Source organism: Oreochromis aureus, linkage group 7 (assembly GCF_013358895.1).
Source record: "Oreochromis aureus strain Israel breed Guangdong linkage group 7, ZZ_aureus, whole genome shotgun sequence".
Taxonomy (NCBI): domain Eukaryota; kingdom Metazoa; phylum Chordata; class Actinopteri; order Cichliformes; family Cichlidae; genus Oreochromis; species Oreochromis aureus.
Window position 1 is genome coordinate 36,345,311 of NC_052948.1, and position 18,834 is coordinate 36,364,144.

The 18,834-nt window shown below is 41.0% G+C and overlaps 1 protein-coding gene across 6 annotated transcripts in view; it reads right to left on the reverse strand.

Annotated features, from left to right (window-relative positions):
* The window catches only part of rxraa (retinoid X receptor, alpha a), a 106,331-nt gene that overhangs the window by 63,732 nt on the left and 23,765 nt on the right, over positions 1-18,834 (reverse strand). For all 6 annotated transcript variants that reach the window (XM_039615248.1, XM_039615244.1, XM_039615243.1 and 3 more), the window contains one exon: positions 15,496-15,609. In XM_039615248.1, coding sequence (XP_039471182.1) covers positions 15,496-15,574 — 79 coding nt within the window. In that variant the 5' untranslated portion in view covers positions 15,575-15,609. The remainder of the gene's footprint in view (positions 1-15,495; positions 15,610-18,834) is intronic.

Below are 18,834 nucleotides of genomic sequence, written 5' to 3' on the forward strand. Positions count from 1 at the left end.
GGACTCAAATCCTTGCGATAGGAAATGTTCAGATGCCTGGCTGCCATCTTCTCTCAGCTGAGAAAATGCTGTCCTCTTGCCATTGGAGTGTCAGAGGAGGATAGTGAGGAGGACAAGACTCTCGCGGTTGTATATTGCCTCTGTAGATAAGTCGCACATTTTTCATAAACACACACAGATGCAAACACTCACCAATTAGACGAGCAAGTAGCAGGCCTCAGTTCCACCCCCGCTGATCTACCCACCAATTTTTTTAAGTCATAAATATGTTACCACACATGCAAACACACTGCAATGATTTGCCATGCATGACGGCACGGGTATGAATACATAAACATAAAAGATACCATGAAGCCATCAACAGATTATTAATTTCAAAAGCCCCATGTACACCCACCCACCCACACACATCAGCTTTTAGAGTTAAATTATAAAAGATGATTTGCCTCGCATATATGCTTCAGCAAGTATCTAAAACACATAGACGAGGAGGATATTAAAAAAGAGTGAAAACAGTAATTAATCACTCAATTTATTCAATGGAATTTTAATCGCACATGGCATATTATGTATTTATGTAACTACAAAAAATACATCAGAAAATGTTAAAAATTTAAACCATTAAGTGGCTCTTTTGCTTGGCAAGTGACCTGTAAAGTCAAGAATTCACAAATCGACTTATCTTAAGGCTTGTTAGGCCTCAGCTTTGTTAAACAGAAAAATATAAACAAGGGAGGATGACACCTCATAGAAAAAGTGCAGTTCATTCCCCTTTTCTGACAATCACTTGATTAAACTCGAAATGCAACATGTGTTTGCCTATTTTGAAAACAGCAAACTGCAGCTCCGCTATATGGCTATGTTACAGAGCGGCATGAAGCAGGATATCTGACAGACAGACAGAGGAACCAATCTGAGTGCTGTGCAGCTCGGCCCGACGCTGATTGATAGCTGGCTGTGGATCCTGAGGGGCATTGAGAGTTTAATCACCCATAACTGCAATTACAGACGAACACGTCAGACTCATAAAGCACTGAAACAAGATGAGCGCCTCCTTCCTCTCCTCCCCTTGGCGCACATCAGCCAAATTCCACTAAAGCTCAAGGAGGAACAAGGGAGCTGAAGGCATAACCTCAGAGAGAGAGACACACACAGAAAATCCCTACCTAGTGCAAAGCATTAGAGAGGAATTGCAGAGCATTAATTAGTGCTTTTAATATACTTATGTGCTATAAAACAAGTCATTATGCACTCCACTTGTAGTACTGTTACCTTGTTGTCAAAACGAGCGGGTGTGCCATGTTTCTATAGAAGACATCTACTGTAAGGATCTCGAGGAGCCTTGATATACAAGATTCAAAAAGACTTTACCACCGCATCAGTGAACATTAACATATCAAATATGCAAAGCCACATACACACACTTATACCTAAAGCATGCATGTGGATGTGCGTGAGGGCACACACTCCTAATGATCACATAAAAGCTCAGAGCATAGCATAAGACAGGCCTTAGGATGGATTAAGATGCACGCCTTTATCAGTGGGTTCCCACAATCCCCCCTAGAATATCTCCGCTCTCTCTTTCTCCCTCACTTTTTTTTTTTCCATTTCCTCCATACCTTAGGGAGATTGCTAGAAGGAAAAATAAAGAAACAGAAACATTCTTCAAATATGTATGTGAATGGACTGGCCGCTGGCAGTGGGTTACTTCCGTTCAAAGCAGCAAACGTCCAAAGTAGTCATATTAATACTGAGGGTAAGATTAAAAGTAGATGAAAAGGACAGGCTCCTGCTGTCACCAGGTCAAATGTTGGGGGGCTGGGTGGTGTCAGAAGAATAGCTGATGTCATGATGGGAAACCAGAGATGGGAAAGCAGAATTTTTCTACAATGGTTTCATAGAACTGCAGGTCTAATAAACACTGTGTGCCTACCTTCTCCACATGTAAGGCTTTTTTTCCCCCGCCAAGTATCACTTTGCAGCTAACAGCTGCTATAGCAGACATTTCTGTGTAGGTAACCTGTCTTACTCTGTCATATGTCAATCAACAGTATACTTAGCTCCCACTGGTTGTTGCTTCAATTGCTTGTGTCAAAGTTCAGAGAACTTTGACAGTTTGAAGTGTCACTGATATTCCATTATTTGAGCTACACATCACTGCTATTCTATTTCTCTGTTAACACTCCTTCAAGGAGGAAAAAACTCCTTCAAGGAGGCTCTTTTGGTCAAAATTTCAAAGAACAATAACTGTCATTGACTACTTCCTTATACTATAAAGCTGTGTAAAATACCCATAATAAGTACCCGGAAGCTAAGGTGACAGCTGGAAATGGACAACAATTTGAAAAACATGACACCCTTCACAGCTGGTGAGCTAGTACCAGAAAATGTCAAACATGAGCCCAGAAATGTACGTCCAGTTTAGTGCCAACAGAGGGCCAATTTAGACCTCTCCTCTCTTTTGGAGTGCAGATTAGAGACAAGCTTGAGAGACAACCTTTGAACTCTAGAGTTTACCGGGGGGCACGGCTGGTCACAAGATCAACAGAGCAGTTGATTCATGACACAGTGGCTACATTACAAACCACTGCTGTCTGCCACATCTGGTCCCTTTAATAAAGAAGCCTTCTGCCAGGGGCGGTGAAAGTATATGTATGTGAACAGAGGAGGAAAACATCCCATCTTCCCCTTGTCATCCCCACTCGCGCAGGTCTGAGTGTGTTCCTCTGCTATAGTGAGCGAAACCTTCCCACGTGATTGGCTGCGATCTACTCATCAGCTGCACAATGATGCGAGATAAAGAGGGTGAGCTGCCCTGTGTGTGAAAGGTCAACGCCTCTTGGCGCAGGGGAGCGCACACTGTGTAAACAAGACAGGCAGAAGGATCAATCATGTAGAGCGTATTTATTAGTTTAGTTGGCCGAGAAGTACATCCACTGGAATATGATTCAGGACTAATCATATGGAGAAAAAGAGGGAGAGGAGAGAAACGGGGAAGGAAAGGGAAGCGAGATGGAAAGAAAGTGGGAGGAAAAGTAAGGGTGTAGGGGCAAGTAGAGACTGAAAGCATTTTCCTCCACCTGTCTTTATGCATAAATTCAATTTGCACAACTAAAAAGACTGCAGGGTGGGTAAACACAGAAGAACTTAAATGTCATCTAAGCTGAGCCATATGAACAAATATTGCTTGATAAATTATTATTGCTTCATAAATATAATAATTATATCCACAAGAAGATAGCAAATGAAAATACATTGGTTCAAATTTCTTTACAGCTTATTTTTATCATATTTTGATAAATATATATTTTTTCCATTACAGCGCTTCAGCTGAATAGAAAATATGTCATATACACACACCTTCATGTAGACCTTTTTTGCATGTTAGACTCCACATTTACTGAATTTTAATAATTACTTCCCCAACAGATGATATTAGCAAGAGCCTCATCTCCCATCACACCATGACTGATGTTTCGTCTGTGCGGGAAACGGGTTTTCCCCATTTACTTAGTAAAACCTTTTTTGCCAATAATCCAGATGATGGTCTGCCTAACTGCATGCTGTGCTATGTGAAATTTCCCTGGCATCTTTCAATATTTGATATGGCACACCCAGTAAAAGCAGCAGTGGCGTTTTTACAATCATCCATACTTGCTGGACATTTTGAATATTTCTTGGAGCACTGACGTGTTTTCTTGTCATTCTTTAAATTCACTCTAATCAGTGACAATTCCTTGGAAATCCACTTATCCACTAACAAATACATGTTAGCAGATAGTATGTGGTTGCACATGTCCTAATATGGACTACTGTAATTCATTATTATCAGGAAGTCCTAAAAACTCGCTGAAAAGCCTTCAGTTAATCTAAAATGCTGCAACAAGAGTACTGACAGGGACTAGAAAGAGAGCATATTTCTCCTGTATTGGTTTCCTGTTAAATCCAGAATTGAATTCAAAATCCTGCTCCTCACATACAAGGTCTTAAATAATCAGGCCCCATCTTATCTTAATGACCTTGTAGTACCATATCACCCTATTAGAGCACTTCGCCCTCGCTCTGCAGGCCTACTTGCTGTCCCTAGAGTATTTAAAAGTAGAATGGGAGGCAGAGCCTTCAGTTTTCAGGCCCCTCTTCTGTGGAACCAGCTTCCAGTTTGGATTCGGGAGACAGACACTATCTCTACTTTTAAGACTAGGCTTAAAACTTTCCTTTTTGCTAAAGCATATAGTTAGGGCTGGACCAGGTGACCCTGAATCCTCCCTTAGTTATGCTGCAAAAGGCATAGGTTGCTGGGGGATTCCCATGATGCATTGAGTTTTTCCTTTTCAGTCACCTTTCTCACTCACTATGTGTTAATAGACCTCTCTGCATTAAATCGTACTTGTCATTAATCTCTGTCTCTCTTCCACAGCATGTCTTTATCCTGTTTTCCTTCTCTCACCCCAACCGGTCACAGCAGATGGCCCCGCCCCTCCCTGAGCCTGGTTCTGCCAGAGGTTTCTTCCTGTTAAAAGGGAGTTTTTCCTTCCCACTGTCGCCAAAGTGCTTGCTCAAAGGGGGTCATTTGATTGTTGGGTTTTTCTCTGTATGTATTATTGTAGGGTCTACCGACTGTTGTTGTGATTTGGCGCTATATAAATAAAATTGAATTGAATTGAAATGGAAAAAAATTAATATTTTACTGCTGCTGCTGTTTTTGTCTTCAGATCCTGTTGATGTCTGAGGTAATGAGGCAGAACTAGAGAAAACACCTGAAAAGCCATAACAGATTATTTGCTCATGTCAGAAGAATTCCATCTTTAGCATGTTTTATTTAACTTTACAAGGCAAAGTATTTTTTTGGATCTTTTTGGATTCTTTGACACCAGCGAATTTGCAATTGTGTGTAAACACCACCATACATCAGTCTTCAGGGGTTGTTGTTCAAAATTGATTTTAGTATGCCCTGATGTAACTAGTATCTAATAAAAGCAACAAGGTAGCCCCGTGATGGACTAGCAACCTGTTCATGGTGTTTTCTGCCTTCTGCCCTGTAACTGAAGGCAGTTCTGAGCAACAATACACAGTATGGTCAGTAATCTTGTTTTGGACCTGACGATTAAAATTTTAAACAGAAAAACTTCCTTTTATTTTTTATTTACCCTTAGTGTAGTGGATCAAACATGAAGTAAAAAAAAAACTAAATCCTGAAAAGGAAATATTAGCAATAAATGGATCTGAAGACCTCTGCAACCATTGCAAACATGATGTCAGACATGATCTCCCTGATGTTGATTTTAGACTATGATCCTTTTTCATTGTTTTTATTTTTTACTAACAGAACTGACCAATGATCATATTTAAATAATGTAACATGTTTTAAAGTTAGATATTAACCCTCATTTCACTCATTTCACAAAACCCTGCACTTACTTTTAAAAGTAACGTACAGTATATGTGAAATCTGTTTTTGTGAAAGTACAGAACACGTCAGAAATCTTTTTGTAAACAAGACAGCATAAGTAAAAGGTATACATCTACAGGTTGCATAAGGTTTTGTGACACATATTAGGTCATATTCTGAGAAATACAAGATCAATAACGCAGTTTCACAACACCGAGAGCAGGTCAAAGTTAACCTCTCATACTTTCTCCAGATAATATCAATACCTTAAGTCATAATTCATGCAGTGAGATAACAAAGTGCTGTAAAACTGTTAAATACACTTTTTGGCATGCTGCTCAGAGAATAGGGTTGTGCTCATTATGTAACCTGCAGGACTGCTGTGGTTAGGCATTAATTTTTGCACTCCCACATACTAATTGTGTTGCGTTCAAAAATAACCATTACGTGGACAGGTAGCAAAAATGCTTGAATAACAGCAAAACAAAACCGGTGATAATAGACCTGTTTGTTTTTCCATAAGCTCTAAATGCTCCTTTAACCCTTGTGACCTCTGGCAAGGCAGATGGAGGCCAGAAAGCACAGCAAGCTGTTGTTGTATTAAACATGATGATGTCTATAGACATTGTCCTCTAAGTATACTTCAGCTCACATTCAACACATCTCCAAGTGTTTATGCTGGTGTATGCATCCGCGCACACACCAGCATAAAAATTACACTCTGTGTGCAGCTTTTCTGTGTCTCTCTCTTTTGATACATGTGTTTTTGACACTCAATAGTCTGTTTGGTTGTCTTGTTTCGATTTGCGCGTCATGCCACTGAGCGAAGTCTGAATAATGGAACTGGCGGCGCGCTGGTGTCGGATGAGACAGTGCCACCACAAAACTAGCCCGGCTGTTGTGTAATCATCAGGCTCACACACACGTGCCCCGTCTGTGTATCACAATACATGGAACAGATGGCGGGGAGGGTGTTAAATAAACACAAATACACACTCATTATCAGCTTGGGTTACAGACAGCTGCTGCCGCTCGTTCTGCCTTTGACATAGATGTCCTATAAAATCGCATCCCGATGAACACTTCACATAGAAGGGTGAAAACCAAATCACAGCATGGCAACCAAACGAGTCATTTCGGATGCGGCGGGGTATTGGGAGTGGACGGGTGGGGTTAAATAATGCGAGGGCTCAGCTCGTTCTAATCACTCCCCTGAATGGTACATGCTAAATCTAAAATGCAATCTGCCACAGCTGGCAAAGAGATGAAAGGAACACAACATTGTAAGTACAATAGATACAGTACATCAGCACATCAGTGAACGTGTACGTGCACATTTGAGTCCAAAGACATAAATACAAGCACACAAAGACACTCATAGCTATACAGCGACTGATCCTGGAAAAAGCAAAGCATTAGGCCTGCAGTGCTTTTTCTTTCTGGCACTAAGCTCTTGTTCTGATGCTGAGGAGCTCTTAACTTGACCAGCATTAATAGATAGGCACTAAATGCCCCACGTCTTCTAGATTATTTCATAACATGTGGTGCAAAACTGTTGTGTAAATGATCAACTCCTTCCTACTTCAGCCATGAGAGGATAAGATGTGATATGACACCCATGACACATATTAAGTGTCAGAAAAGGAGGAAAAACAAAACAGCAGAACTTACAATGATTGCCTTAATATCCCTTGTCTTGTTTTGACTACCCACCCAAACCCCACCTCCCTGTGCCCCTAAAAAACAACAATATTACAGAGAAGACTGGACCGGTGACTGTTTCTAATTTCTGTTCAATGAATGACCTCATTCTTTTCTCCACTACTCTAAATCAAACACAGGCACCTATGAGCACGTGGCACTTGTTTTGGATCTGCTGCATTTTTTTAAACAGGACTCATTTTAATTTATCTCATCGCGCTGCTTTAGCTTGCCCCTTTCAATCTCCCCAACTTGTTATAGTGATTCATAAAGGTCTGGCTAACTGAACCGCACAGCAAAACCATCTGATAAATAACATCCAATGGTGTGTCAATGCTAAACCATTGAGTTTCAACCCTCACTCTGCAGTCTTTCACCATCTCTGCCACCAGCTCTGAATATGACTCTTCCTTTGCCCGTCCTCACTATAAAGTCATGCCACCACTGCTGCACAACCATACCAGTCGATTAGCTCAATGTCAGTGACTGTAATGGACTTTTGGACACAATGCCCCCATGGCGTTTGGTGCGCTATTTCCCCACTGTCCCTACTCCATCACAGTCACATTGACTGAGCCATCTGCACGGGCAGACACCAAAGGTCAACTTTCTGCAACAGCTCCCTCACTAATGCCCCAGGTCTCTCTGCACTCAGAGCCCAAAGACAGTGGGTAAGAGTATGGTTGTTAATTCAATTTATTGCATTTTAGGTGGACAAAGTCCACCAGCTTGCTTGTTAAGCCATCAACAACAATGATTGAGTAATCTGGCCAAAGTGTTTGAGTGTTTACAACATGCATGATTATGTTCCTGCTCTTCTAGTCTCTGCTAAGTACATAACTGAGGGATGAAACTTGGATGTTAATTGTAATAATCTAGCTTTAATACTTTGATTTTGCTCATAATCAAACCAATTACCATGGTCTTCATGAGACTTCATCTCAGTTGTTGTTCTGTTTGTTTGGCAAAACAGGGGCTAAAGCTTTAGTGCTGCTACAGCCAGTTCCTAGAGGGCCACCAGCTTCTCAGACCAACACCATGTCCCGACAAGATATTTCCATTAGGCACTGCATTACCATCACTCCGTCAATTGCTTTCTCCATGCACCTCAGGAAGTGGCTCTCTGTGGAGAAAGCACGGAGGACTTGCAAACACTTCTCCCTCCACCTTTCACATCCCAGCATGTGCTGGCCTGCATTAGCACACTCGGATGGGCCTGTTGCTGTGCAGTGGGGACATGTGACATTGAGATATCAGAGTTCTGCCACCCTGCCTCCACCCACCATCCTCATACACACACATACAAACGGACATTTTTCACGGACCTCTCTGGCCCTTCGTTCTCTAACCTACACCCATCAATTCTTGTTTTGCCCTTTGCAGGAGTCCAAGGGCGGAGCCTGCACGAGGTGAGGTGGCAAGTGCTACATTTTTGACCTTCCACTTCATGAGATCGGCTTCATTGACATTCGGATACAAGTCCTCGTTTCCACTGCCTCTCCCTTCCCCCACCACCAAGCCAGCTATAATGCCAAGCATGTCGAATCACTTTAGCATCAAAATACCAACAGTCATCTCCCCCGTCCTCTCTCCCCTGCTAACTCCTTACCCCTCGCTTTCTCTCCCCCAACAACCCTGACTGTCCGTTTCCCTTTCTCTCCCCTCTGTTTATCCTCCTCTGGGGGTGGAGGGGGACGCACAGAGTGGGATGATCTGTCGCTGCCACTGCCTTTCCAAAATCCCATTGACAAGGACAGAAGCAACTGACCATAGTGAGCAGAGGAATGGCTAGAACTGCCCCTGACAGCACCGAGCCCCAAGTGCCCTCTGAAAGGACACCTGAGCTCCCTCACCACCTCATTGACAAACAGGCCAGTGAACAAACAAGAAGTGAATAAGTCTGCTGTAACATTACGCTGGATCTGATTTTTGTTTATGATGGAGATGTTCATAATAGACAAAACAGACAAAATGAGAATGTCTACCTCCACAAAGTCAAAGTCTACAATGAAACTGCAAAGACACATTACAGGTTATTAAACGCTCCTGCATTCTTGTTATTTTCAATCGTGACTTAAGCCATGTTGGATGTTGCAAGCGAAGCATAGCAACAGGCAAACCATGGCTCAGAGAGAAAATAAGACTTTTGACCTCTTCCTTCTGTCTGGCCTCGTCCAAATATCTTAGGTTGATCCAGATGCTAAATGGTAGCTTTCAAGATTCTTCATCATCTTAGAAAACAGAGAAAAAACAAAACAGGCGCCACAACAGATGGTATTCCTCAAAATCATGTCTTTTCACTCTCATTGTTTATTATGGTTATCTATCAAACATGGCTTTTTTCCATTGGAAGTAAATATTTTTTGTCCATTGTACTTGCATGATTTATCCAAGCCTGTAACGTATTATTCTGCACATAAAAAACACAATTCTCACTGATTTTTTGAAGAGTATAGTACATTAAATAATGGCTAAGTGTCCTTTTGTAAATGACACATGCAATTTTCTTGTATCTTGGTGCTCTGATGTTTGTGTGTGGTTAGATGAGGCCAGTGCCCCTCAACACTTAGTCAGCCTCTCTAATATAAACAGGGCACTTTGGATCACGCTCAAGGATCCAGAAAGCTGCACTGCAGGCTGATTCGGATGTTTCTATCAGCTAGCCATAGCAGAGATACAATCAGGAGTGAGATATCTGGGTCAAGATGCAGGCATTCATTTATATTCATGCCATTGGTTAATTTGCCCATATATTCCAGAAGAAACCGACGTGCTTGGCTGTCATTAACATACTGTTCTGTGTTAGGCAACGTGGGGCCTCAAGAATGAGAACTTGCTTATTCATGTTTAATTGAAGTTAATAAAAAATGCAGGGTTTCTTTTTTTTCATGCAGATGCAAAGCCTCACATACTGTACTGTTAATCTCACTCAAGGGGTCAGAATAAATTCCAAGGACAGCTGGCAGGATGAAGTTTCACCTTATCTATGTAAACTGTCTCTGAGAGAATATATTATCTATAGTCTAAATATAACGCAGCAGTAGATTAAAAGAAAAAACAAAAAAAAACAAGTGCTTTCTGCTCGACTCCTCACTGTTTTTAAAGAGGGGAAAAAAAGGAACAATGGATAAATTTGTATTCCACTGTAAGATTAATTAGGCATTAAATTATTCTGTACTCCAGATAATTTACATTTAAATGCTGCTTCGAGTGCACAACCAAGATTTAAATTTAAACTCAGAGCCTTTGAGAATTTGAGCTCAGGTAAATATTCAAGTTCAACTCCCAGTCCTCAACTCCAGCACCCACATTTCCACAGTGGAGATGATAATGACCGCACCACAGCAACGATATGACAACTCCTGTCCATCCCCCATGTCCACGGCTGCCCGCTCTTTTCACTCTCCAATGGGTCTGAGCTGTAACAATGAGATAGCATTTCACTCTGATGGTGCTGCTCTGGGATTAAGGGCTCAGAGAGTTATCAAAGGCTTAGTCACTCTGATTTCTAGTGACCCACCGAGGATGGCTGCGGATGGCATTCAGTACCAGCACAGAGACCTCCACCTCTGTAGATGCATCCTAGCTGCTGTGGCAGCTGGCCACCAGGGGCCATGTCACTTTAGGGAATCCCATGTGACCAGATGGACAGTTATTATGGGTATTTAGTGAATCCTCCTTAGATAAAAGGACTAGCTGAGAGATTATTAGAGAGCAATACAAAAAGAGCATGAAGGGCACATGTGAGGACACGCACACACACACACAGAAAAAAAATTCCTGCCACAAAAATCAATACATAAATATCAATTATGGTGGAACTGATGGCTCAACTAACTAAGGTGCTAATCGTGGGAATTTTAGTTTCTTTATATTGTAGCCTTAACATTGTGAAATTTTTCCCTCTACACCAATTGCATTTCATCTATATATTACACACACACACACACACACACACACACACACACACACACACACACACACACACACACACACACACACACACACGCTCAAACATCTAATTAACTGCAAAGTTTGGCAGTTCTTATCATAGTGAGGACAAACACCAGTGCTCTGGCTATAAGTAAACCACATACAACTAAAAACACGCAGAAATTAACTAGGCTTAGCATGAGATGAGTTGTGATACTTGGAATTTGTGTATTAAAAATACAAAAATAACTTGTCTGTCCCAATGAATGGGGTTCAGGACCTATAAACGGCAGCTTGGTTGCTTCTAGCCCTGTTGGCTTCTGACCTAGCAGGAAGCAGCCGGGGACAGCACTGACTCCAGCCAGCCAATTAGAGAGCAGGAAGCACGAAGCACACTGAGGCTAACGAGCTCCCTCCCTATGACCCTCCTCACCTCTTCAGGACCCCACGATGGGAAATATGAGGAGCCGGGAGCCACTTTAACTAGACGTTAACCCCACTTCCCCACCCCAACCGCTACTCAAAAACCCTGCTGTGTGACCACAAGGTCCACAAACACATGCTGCCTCTCTCCAGAGGCCCACCACATGGAGTATTTCTGCAGAACTAATTCTAAAAAGCAACACAGAAAAAACAATGAGCAAGTAAACACATATTTCTTGCATGGAGATGGAGCTGTGTCACTAGCCCTACAGTTTACGCTGGGCTGGTTCTAAGTGGAGGGATAATGGAGCCTCTTTCCATATACTCAGAATAGAAAACGGGTTCCAAATGAATTGGCAGGATTTGTGAGGCAGTGAGATAATTCTGAGGCACTGTAATGAAACAGGGCTGCATTAAACACTAATGCTGCTTGGTATTATGTGTAATTGTTACTTATTAAAACATAATCAATAGAGAGTTAGAAATCACAAGATAACAATACACCTGGTGGGTTAATCTCTGCAGGTAGTGCCGGATACTGAGATTGAGTTTCTGGTGCATCAGTCACATCCAGAGCTAATGAAATAACAAGAGAGGGAGCCAGTCGTGATCATCTATGTCCAACATCCCCACCCCCTTTTCTCTCCAGGCAGAATTGGTCCTGTCATTTGGACCCTCCAAACACGGACCATATGCGAGTTCAGCCCTGGCAATCAGACTGCATTGTGGAACAGGCAGCTGAGTTCATCAGGAAAAAATTAGCCCGCCGCTCTACAGGCCTCTCTCCCATTGGCCAGTCACGAGGCCTGCTCCGTTTGAGGGCACCCCAGACATTCCTGTGGATAATCTTTTCCATTCCTCTGCTCAGCTTGGTGAGGACAGACCAAATCACAGCACAAGGCTTGCATTGTGAAGGCCTTTTTCAAAAAGCTCTGTTTTCAATGCTGTCTCTCTTTTACACTTCTCGCTCACCTCATGCACCACATTTCCAAAATAGAAAAAAAAATCCCATCATGACTTCTTGTTCTCATTAAAAAGCAACAAAAAAAAAAAAAAAAAAAAAGCGAAAAGAAGCCCTAAATGATTTGCCTTTTTTCTAACATTATCCTGTGGAAAAGTGAGGTCTTGAATACTACATTTCTCACGGTCCCTTTCCAGTAAGAGTTTGTTTTTGAAAAGCCCAAACAATGTAAAACCACTGAAACCGGAGCCGAGCCACATCAGTGTGCTGCCCGGAGTTCAACAGATCACTGCTGAATACAGCTCCCCCGGGCGAGGCTCGCAAGCCTTCCCAGAAACCTCCTGCTTGGTCACCCCTACACGCCTCACGCCTCCCACAGCAACTTGTCATTGTGGCTATAGTTGGGCAGCTGGAACATCATGATTGGAGGACAATCACACAATCTAGGGGCACTGGTGAATTTATAGAAACATATTCCATAATTAGACCCACAGATTATTACAGAGTCTATAAACTTAGACTCCAGAGCGGCTAGCCACCCCTCTGCTGCTATGACTTAACAGTTAGGTAACTTTCTCTAGAGGTACCCAGTGCTCTTGGCTGCTTAACACACTACCGATTTACTTTAACAACTCATGCGAGAATAGCAGCAAGAAAAGAAACTTCACTCCCCTAACTCCTCCTCTCTTCTCTATTTGCCCCTGAGTCTGACACAGACAAAATAATCTAATGTTACTTGTAACCTGGTGTCCTACAAGTCTTAAAATAGCCACAACACAAAGACGCAAAACCTTTAACATACTTCAGCAAGACTACACAACTTAACCAGATGGTCCCAATTGTTCAGAAAACACATCCACCCTCATTATTAAACTCTGACAGTAAAATATGTTGCAATCAATCAAGACAACTCTGCAAAATACACAAAGATGGGGGCGAGGTTGGTGGAATAACTGTGCACCTCATCGTGCTGAAACTTGTCCATATGAAAGTATTTGCCTGTGAAAGAGAGGGTAGTGGGTTCTCATTTTTCCTCCCTTCACAGAGCAGGAAGAGAAAAGAAGACAGTTAAGATTTACTATTGATTTTGAAAAAAATATAAAAACCAATAAAATCTTTAAATAAATACACAAACTATGGTTAAAAAACAAGACAAAACGCAGACTCTCTCCGTGAACACCTGGCCAGTGAATTTTTGGATATAAAATACCATCTCTTCAAGATTCTACATTAATAGTTAGCAGTGTAAAATTTTGCAAGAATTCACCTATAATTTATTCAATACTGCCAACAAAATGTTTCTGTGCAGTCACGGTGACCTTGACCTTTGACCACCAAATTCAAACCTGTTTACCTTTGAGCACATGGTGTACGTTTATGCCAGATGTAATGAAATTCTCTCCATGGCGTTCATGGTTTGCACAAGAGTGTGACAGACATGAGGTGACAGTGACCTTGACCGCTTATGAGGAAAATCTAAGCATTTCACTCAAGAGTTAAAGTGACTGTTTGTTCTAAATTGCATGACGTTATTTAAGAAATATAATAATATGAGAATAGCATGCAGATGGACAACTAAAAGAAACAAAAAACCCACAAAGCTCAGGTCACAATTCGCATTGAGGTATAAAACCTGTATACAACACATCAGTATTATTCCATTAAAAATTTCACTTCTTTTGAGCTCTTTCAGTGTTTCAAGGACAACAATGTGTCTCATTCTCAAGGGAAAAAACATTTACTGCAGTAACAACTACAACAAGACAAAGAAATGCGCGCTGAATTAAATCAGTGTAATCTTATTATTAAATTTGATTGCATCTTTTTTTTTTCTTTTTAATGGCTCACTGTCAGATATAATAAGATGATTTAAAACGTGGAAAGTCCTAAAGGCAATTTTGATGCAGACTTGAAAGAAACATGCATGGATACTATCTTTGGTTATCACACTCAGGATGTACAACAAGACTGATCAGATTTTGTTATAAAGCGAAACTTATGATTCAAAGCCTTGAACTTTTTGTTTCGAATTGTGTTGGCAATCCTTAAAAAGGAAAAAAAAACACAAATTTACTGATTATAGAACTATTTGAGTTTTTGGACATGAGGTGTTTTCCCTAGCTTTGAAAACGTATCAACAGTGGTCGACTGATTTAGCAGCATGTTTAATAAGATTTACTCGTTATTTTTTAAATCCAATATACCACCTCAATAAATGAATTCCTCAGATGCATCTGAGAGCACTTAAAAACCAAAAAAGGGGAAAAAAATCAAACAAAACAGGAAAAAATTATGATTAATTTGCAGTTCAGTGCAAAATGAAACAAAAGAATCAAAACTCTGAGCTAATTTGTTTCTAAAAGGAAACAGATTTCTTTTAGAAAATGTTTGTATTCTCCAACAACAGAAGGCTAAAAAAAATATGAAGGCCTTGCTTAGGGAAATTGTTTCAGAACTAATAAAAACATAATTTCAGAACGCTTCTACTTTGTGCACAAGAATCAAACAGATGTTCTCAGAGGTTGTTTTTTTTATAGTGTATGTTGAAGTGACTTTGTCCTAGCACACAAGTCATGCTCTCATCACAAGGCAGGCAGCTCAGCTGGTAACAGCACTGATAATGCTGAAGGAGCGCGCCTCAGGGATGGAATGATAAATGTATCAGCATTAACCACATGTTCTGCACAGTTTGGACCCCTATTCATTAGCCACATACCAGACAGTTCAGTTCAGAATACCCACTGATGTCAGCCTCTGCTTGCCTGAGAGGGCCGACTGAGATGGTGGGAGGAAGGGGGGCGTTCTCAGAGCACCTCTGTTAACTTGTCCATCATTGGGGCTCCACATGCAAAGACACCATTAATCATAAAAACCAGACGGAACACTGCCTCCTGAAAGGGCCCCCGAGCCACACCTCAGGTTGTGAGGTGTATACATGTGTATGTGCATCAGGTTTGGAGAGGACTTCTTACCTTAGATTGCACAGTGTATTCCGTCACAGTGTATTCCGTCATATTTTTCGCAAGATCAAACAAATGAACAAAGAAACAAAGTATCAACAAGAAGTTTATCAAGTCAGTGTTACCTGAGGATAGACGGCGGTCATGGAGGGGGCACACGCCGCTAAAACAGGAACAAGCGTCAACTGAGCGACCTCGCTGCATCGGAGGAGCTAGAGAGCACTGGGGCTTCAAGAACCCTGTAATGAAAGAAATAAAGAGAAATTAAACACAAAGGACAGGAGGAATATGGAGAAGATGATAAAGTAGATTAAACTTTGACATTAAAGTGATTGGGTCATTATCAGAACCAGCATACTGCTCAAAATGTATAGCTTCGTAATCAGGTGTACATCACCCTAAACACCTCTCTTGTGGCACTGAGCCATTATCCAGCCTTGAAGGCTCCACAGAGTGGACAGAACCTGCAGAGTGGTGGCTAGGGCTGGCCTGTGGAAAGGCAAAAGCCTTTTGGGCACAGCACTAAGGTTAGCAGCTCTGTGTGGTCAAAATGCCAGATTAAGTTGGCGTGCCTGAAGGGGATGGAGGAGGCCGTCATACTGTCTGTCTCAGGGGTCACAGTGGTCATTTTCAATAGGGAAGCCATTATCTGACACAATGAGGCAACTGAGGAGGCTGTATCCCCTCCAGGCAAGTGCTCACCAGTCACTGACATCATCCAGCAAAGAAAAGATCAACAAACAAATCTAGATTGTTCAAAACAGCAATGTTTGGAGAAATCTGTCCTGAATTATAGAACCCTAATACTATCCCAACGTCCTCGATTTGATGAATAACTTAAAACAAAATAGATAAGAATACAAGAGGTTCATGATGGAGCTTAAAGAACTACAAATCTATTAATATCAAATTACAAAAATGTCCCAGACTGAGTAGCACTAACCTTTATGATTGATGATGATAGCATTTTTTATTATTTCTTATAAATGGACTGAAAGTGGTATATGAGTGGTATTTTGCTTCACCTACAACGCAGCCAAAAGGAAAACCTGTGTGTGCAGAGAAGCAGTCGTTCCATCTTTATTGACAGGGTAGCTCAAGCAGATCTTATTGGCATTAGAGGACCTCTGCAAATCCAAACTTTATTCACTCCTTAGGAGGAGTTTTGGATTTTCTGCAAACATCAAGAGCAGCAAGCGGAAGAGCCCTCCCCATCGCTGTTGTCTGAGCCCAATAAAGCTCCTTTATTTCCACCATGAAAAACATGTCACTCCAGATGAGCTCAGAGAATGACATTTAAAACAGGCAAAGAGATATTGAATTAGTTCCCCATGATAAGCTGTCTGAGATGCTGATATTTTTTTTTCTGCTTTTAAGGGTGTGCAAGCGTTAGCGTGTACCACGTGGAAGTGCATGTGCAATCATATAGACATGTGAGCAGGTGGGGCTTTCTTATTCGACACATTCATCAAAGCTTTGATTAGTATTAGAGATGATTCAGGGACTGGCAAGATAATTCAAGTCTGGATCAGTTAGAGCAAAGAGAAAGACTGAGGTCATCTTGAATATCACAAATTAAATAAAAACAGGCAAAGAGGAACACATGAAACTAAAATAAAGCCTGTTTATTCTCATGTCACACATATCACTTATATCACTGTTTAATGAGCATCATATTGCTATTGTCATCAGATGTTGGAAAATGTCATCTTAAAATAACAGCAAAGAGTCCCGAGCCCCGCTTTATGGGAACCATGAAGATTACAGGCATCTTGGATGAGCATCAATAAAATGTTTGCAATTCAGAAAACAATAGCCTAACAGACTCTGTGTGTGTGTGTCTGTGTGAGTAAGTTCTGATTTGTAAGTGCGCTGTCAATTTAATGGGATTAGTTCAACCCATAATGCAATTAAAAATCTTTTACTCTTAGCTTGGAAGCCAAGTATGAGTTAAGATCATTTCAATATGATATACCAGATTATAGATTTGTGCAAGCCATCCCATCACCACCCTAACACAGTGACTCAAATCACTTTTATGGCCTTATTAATTACAGATAAGAATATTCTATTGTAGACTATGAAATAAATTAACATGACTTTTCTTTTCTTTCCAAGCGTAATAGAAGGACATCAAAATAAATCAACCACACCATTTTTTAACCAAACATGCACACAAGAGTAGTCCTTCAGAAGGAACTGTGTCAGTACTCACGGAGAAGGAGAAGGGTGCAAGAGAGGGGGAGGGAGTGAATCTTGGAACACAATAGTTCTGCCATACTCAACCATATTTTTCCCATCTTTGCCAAATTAAGTTCTTCAAAAGCACAACACATTCCTGGTTGAAGAAAGGGGCTGGAGGCCAAACAGTGACACATGGTATAGTGCTCCGAGTAATGTCACTAAACATTAAAGTATTTCCATATGAGCCCTACCTCCCAGTCAAGTTGCACTTTTCCAAAGTCAGGAGTAAACTAAGGAGACAGCAACACCCACCTACCACAAAAAAAAAGCCTTACACTGAAGGCAATCCACTGGAATAATGTTCCCACGGGACAAAGTAATGTTAAAGCAATCTGAAATTTACAGAATTTTACAGAATAAGGAAGAGAGACAAATTTGTTTGAAGCTGAAAATTATCTCAACACCTCAATGTGTATTGTAAAAACACCTACCATATATCAAAAAATGGTGTAAAAAAATAAAAGAAAAAGAAAGAAGAAAAACTAAGTTGGTTAAGTTGCTATTGATAAACAACTTGAGTTTAAATCTCAAAAAACATAATTAAAGGAATGAATCATCAAATGTTTAGTTGGCAGCTATAAAAATACTTCAAGAATGATACATTTGACAGGAATCCGTCATTTTTTTCTGTTGGCTCGATAAATCATTTTGAGTGAAGGGCTTTACTTTTTAAACCTTGAAGGACATGATGAAAGTGTACGACATGTATGTGCAGGTTCCGGATCTGCTGTCGTAAGAGGTAAGGTTGGTACATGTCTCGTCATTAAATCTTCTCCAGCACTGTATCATTATGCCTTAGTTCATATACTCAAGCAGGATCTTGATTACTAAAGTGTTTGATCTTGCACTTCACTTCTAAGCGGCAAGGATCTCATTGGCTTTAATAACTGCATGATCCAATCTTCCAGGGACAAGCTCAAAACCTTCCTTTAACAGCCAATCGGCATTATCCTTACCAGCCATCATGGGGGATCAGAGCAATGTAAACACGCTGGGAGTTTCCTCATTAAAGACAGCCTGCTAATGAAATCCCATCCAGCATTTACAACCTTGTGCTAATGAAGGCAAGCCTTTGAGATGTTCTGCTAATGAAAGAAGGGCTTTTTATTGATATAAAGCTAATAAAAGAAAGGCTTAATGACAAGGTTCTAATGAAACAAAGGTGTGTAAATGTGGTGTTATAACAAAACCCACTGATAAGGAGAAATCTGCAGCATTTT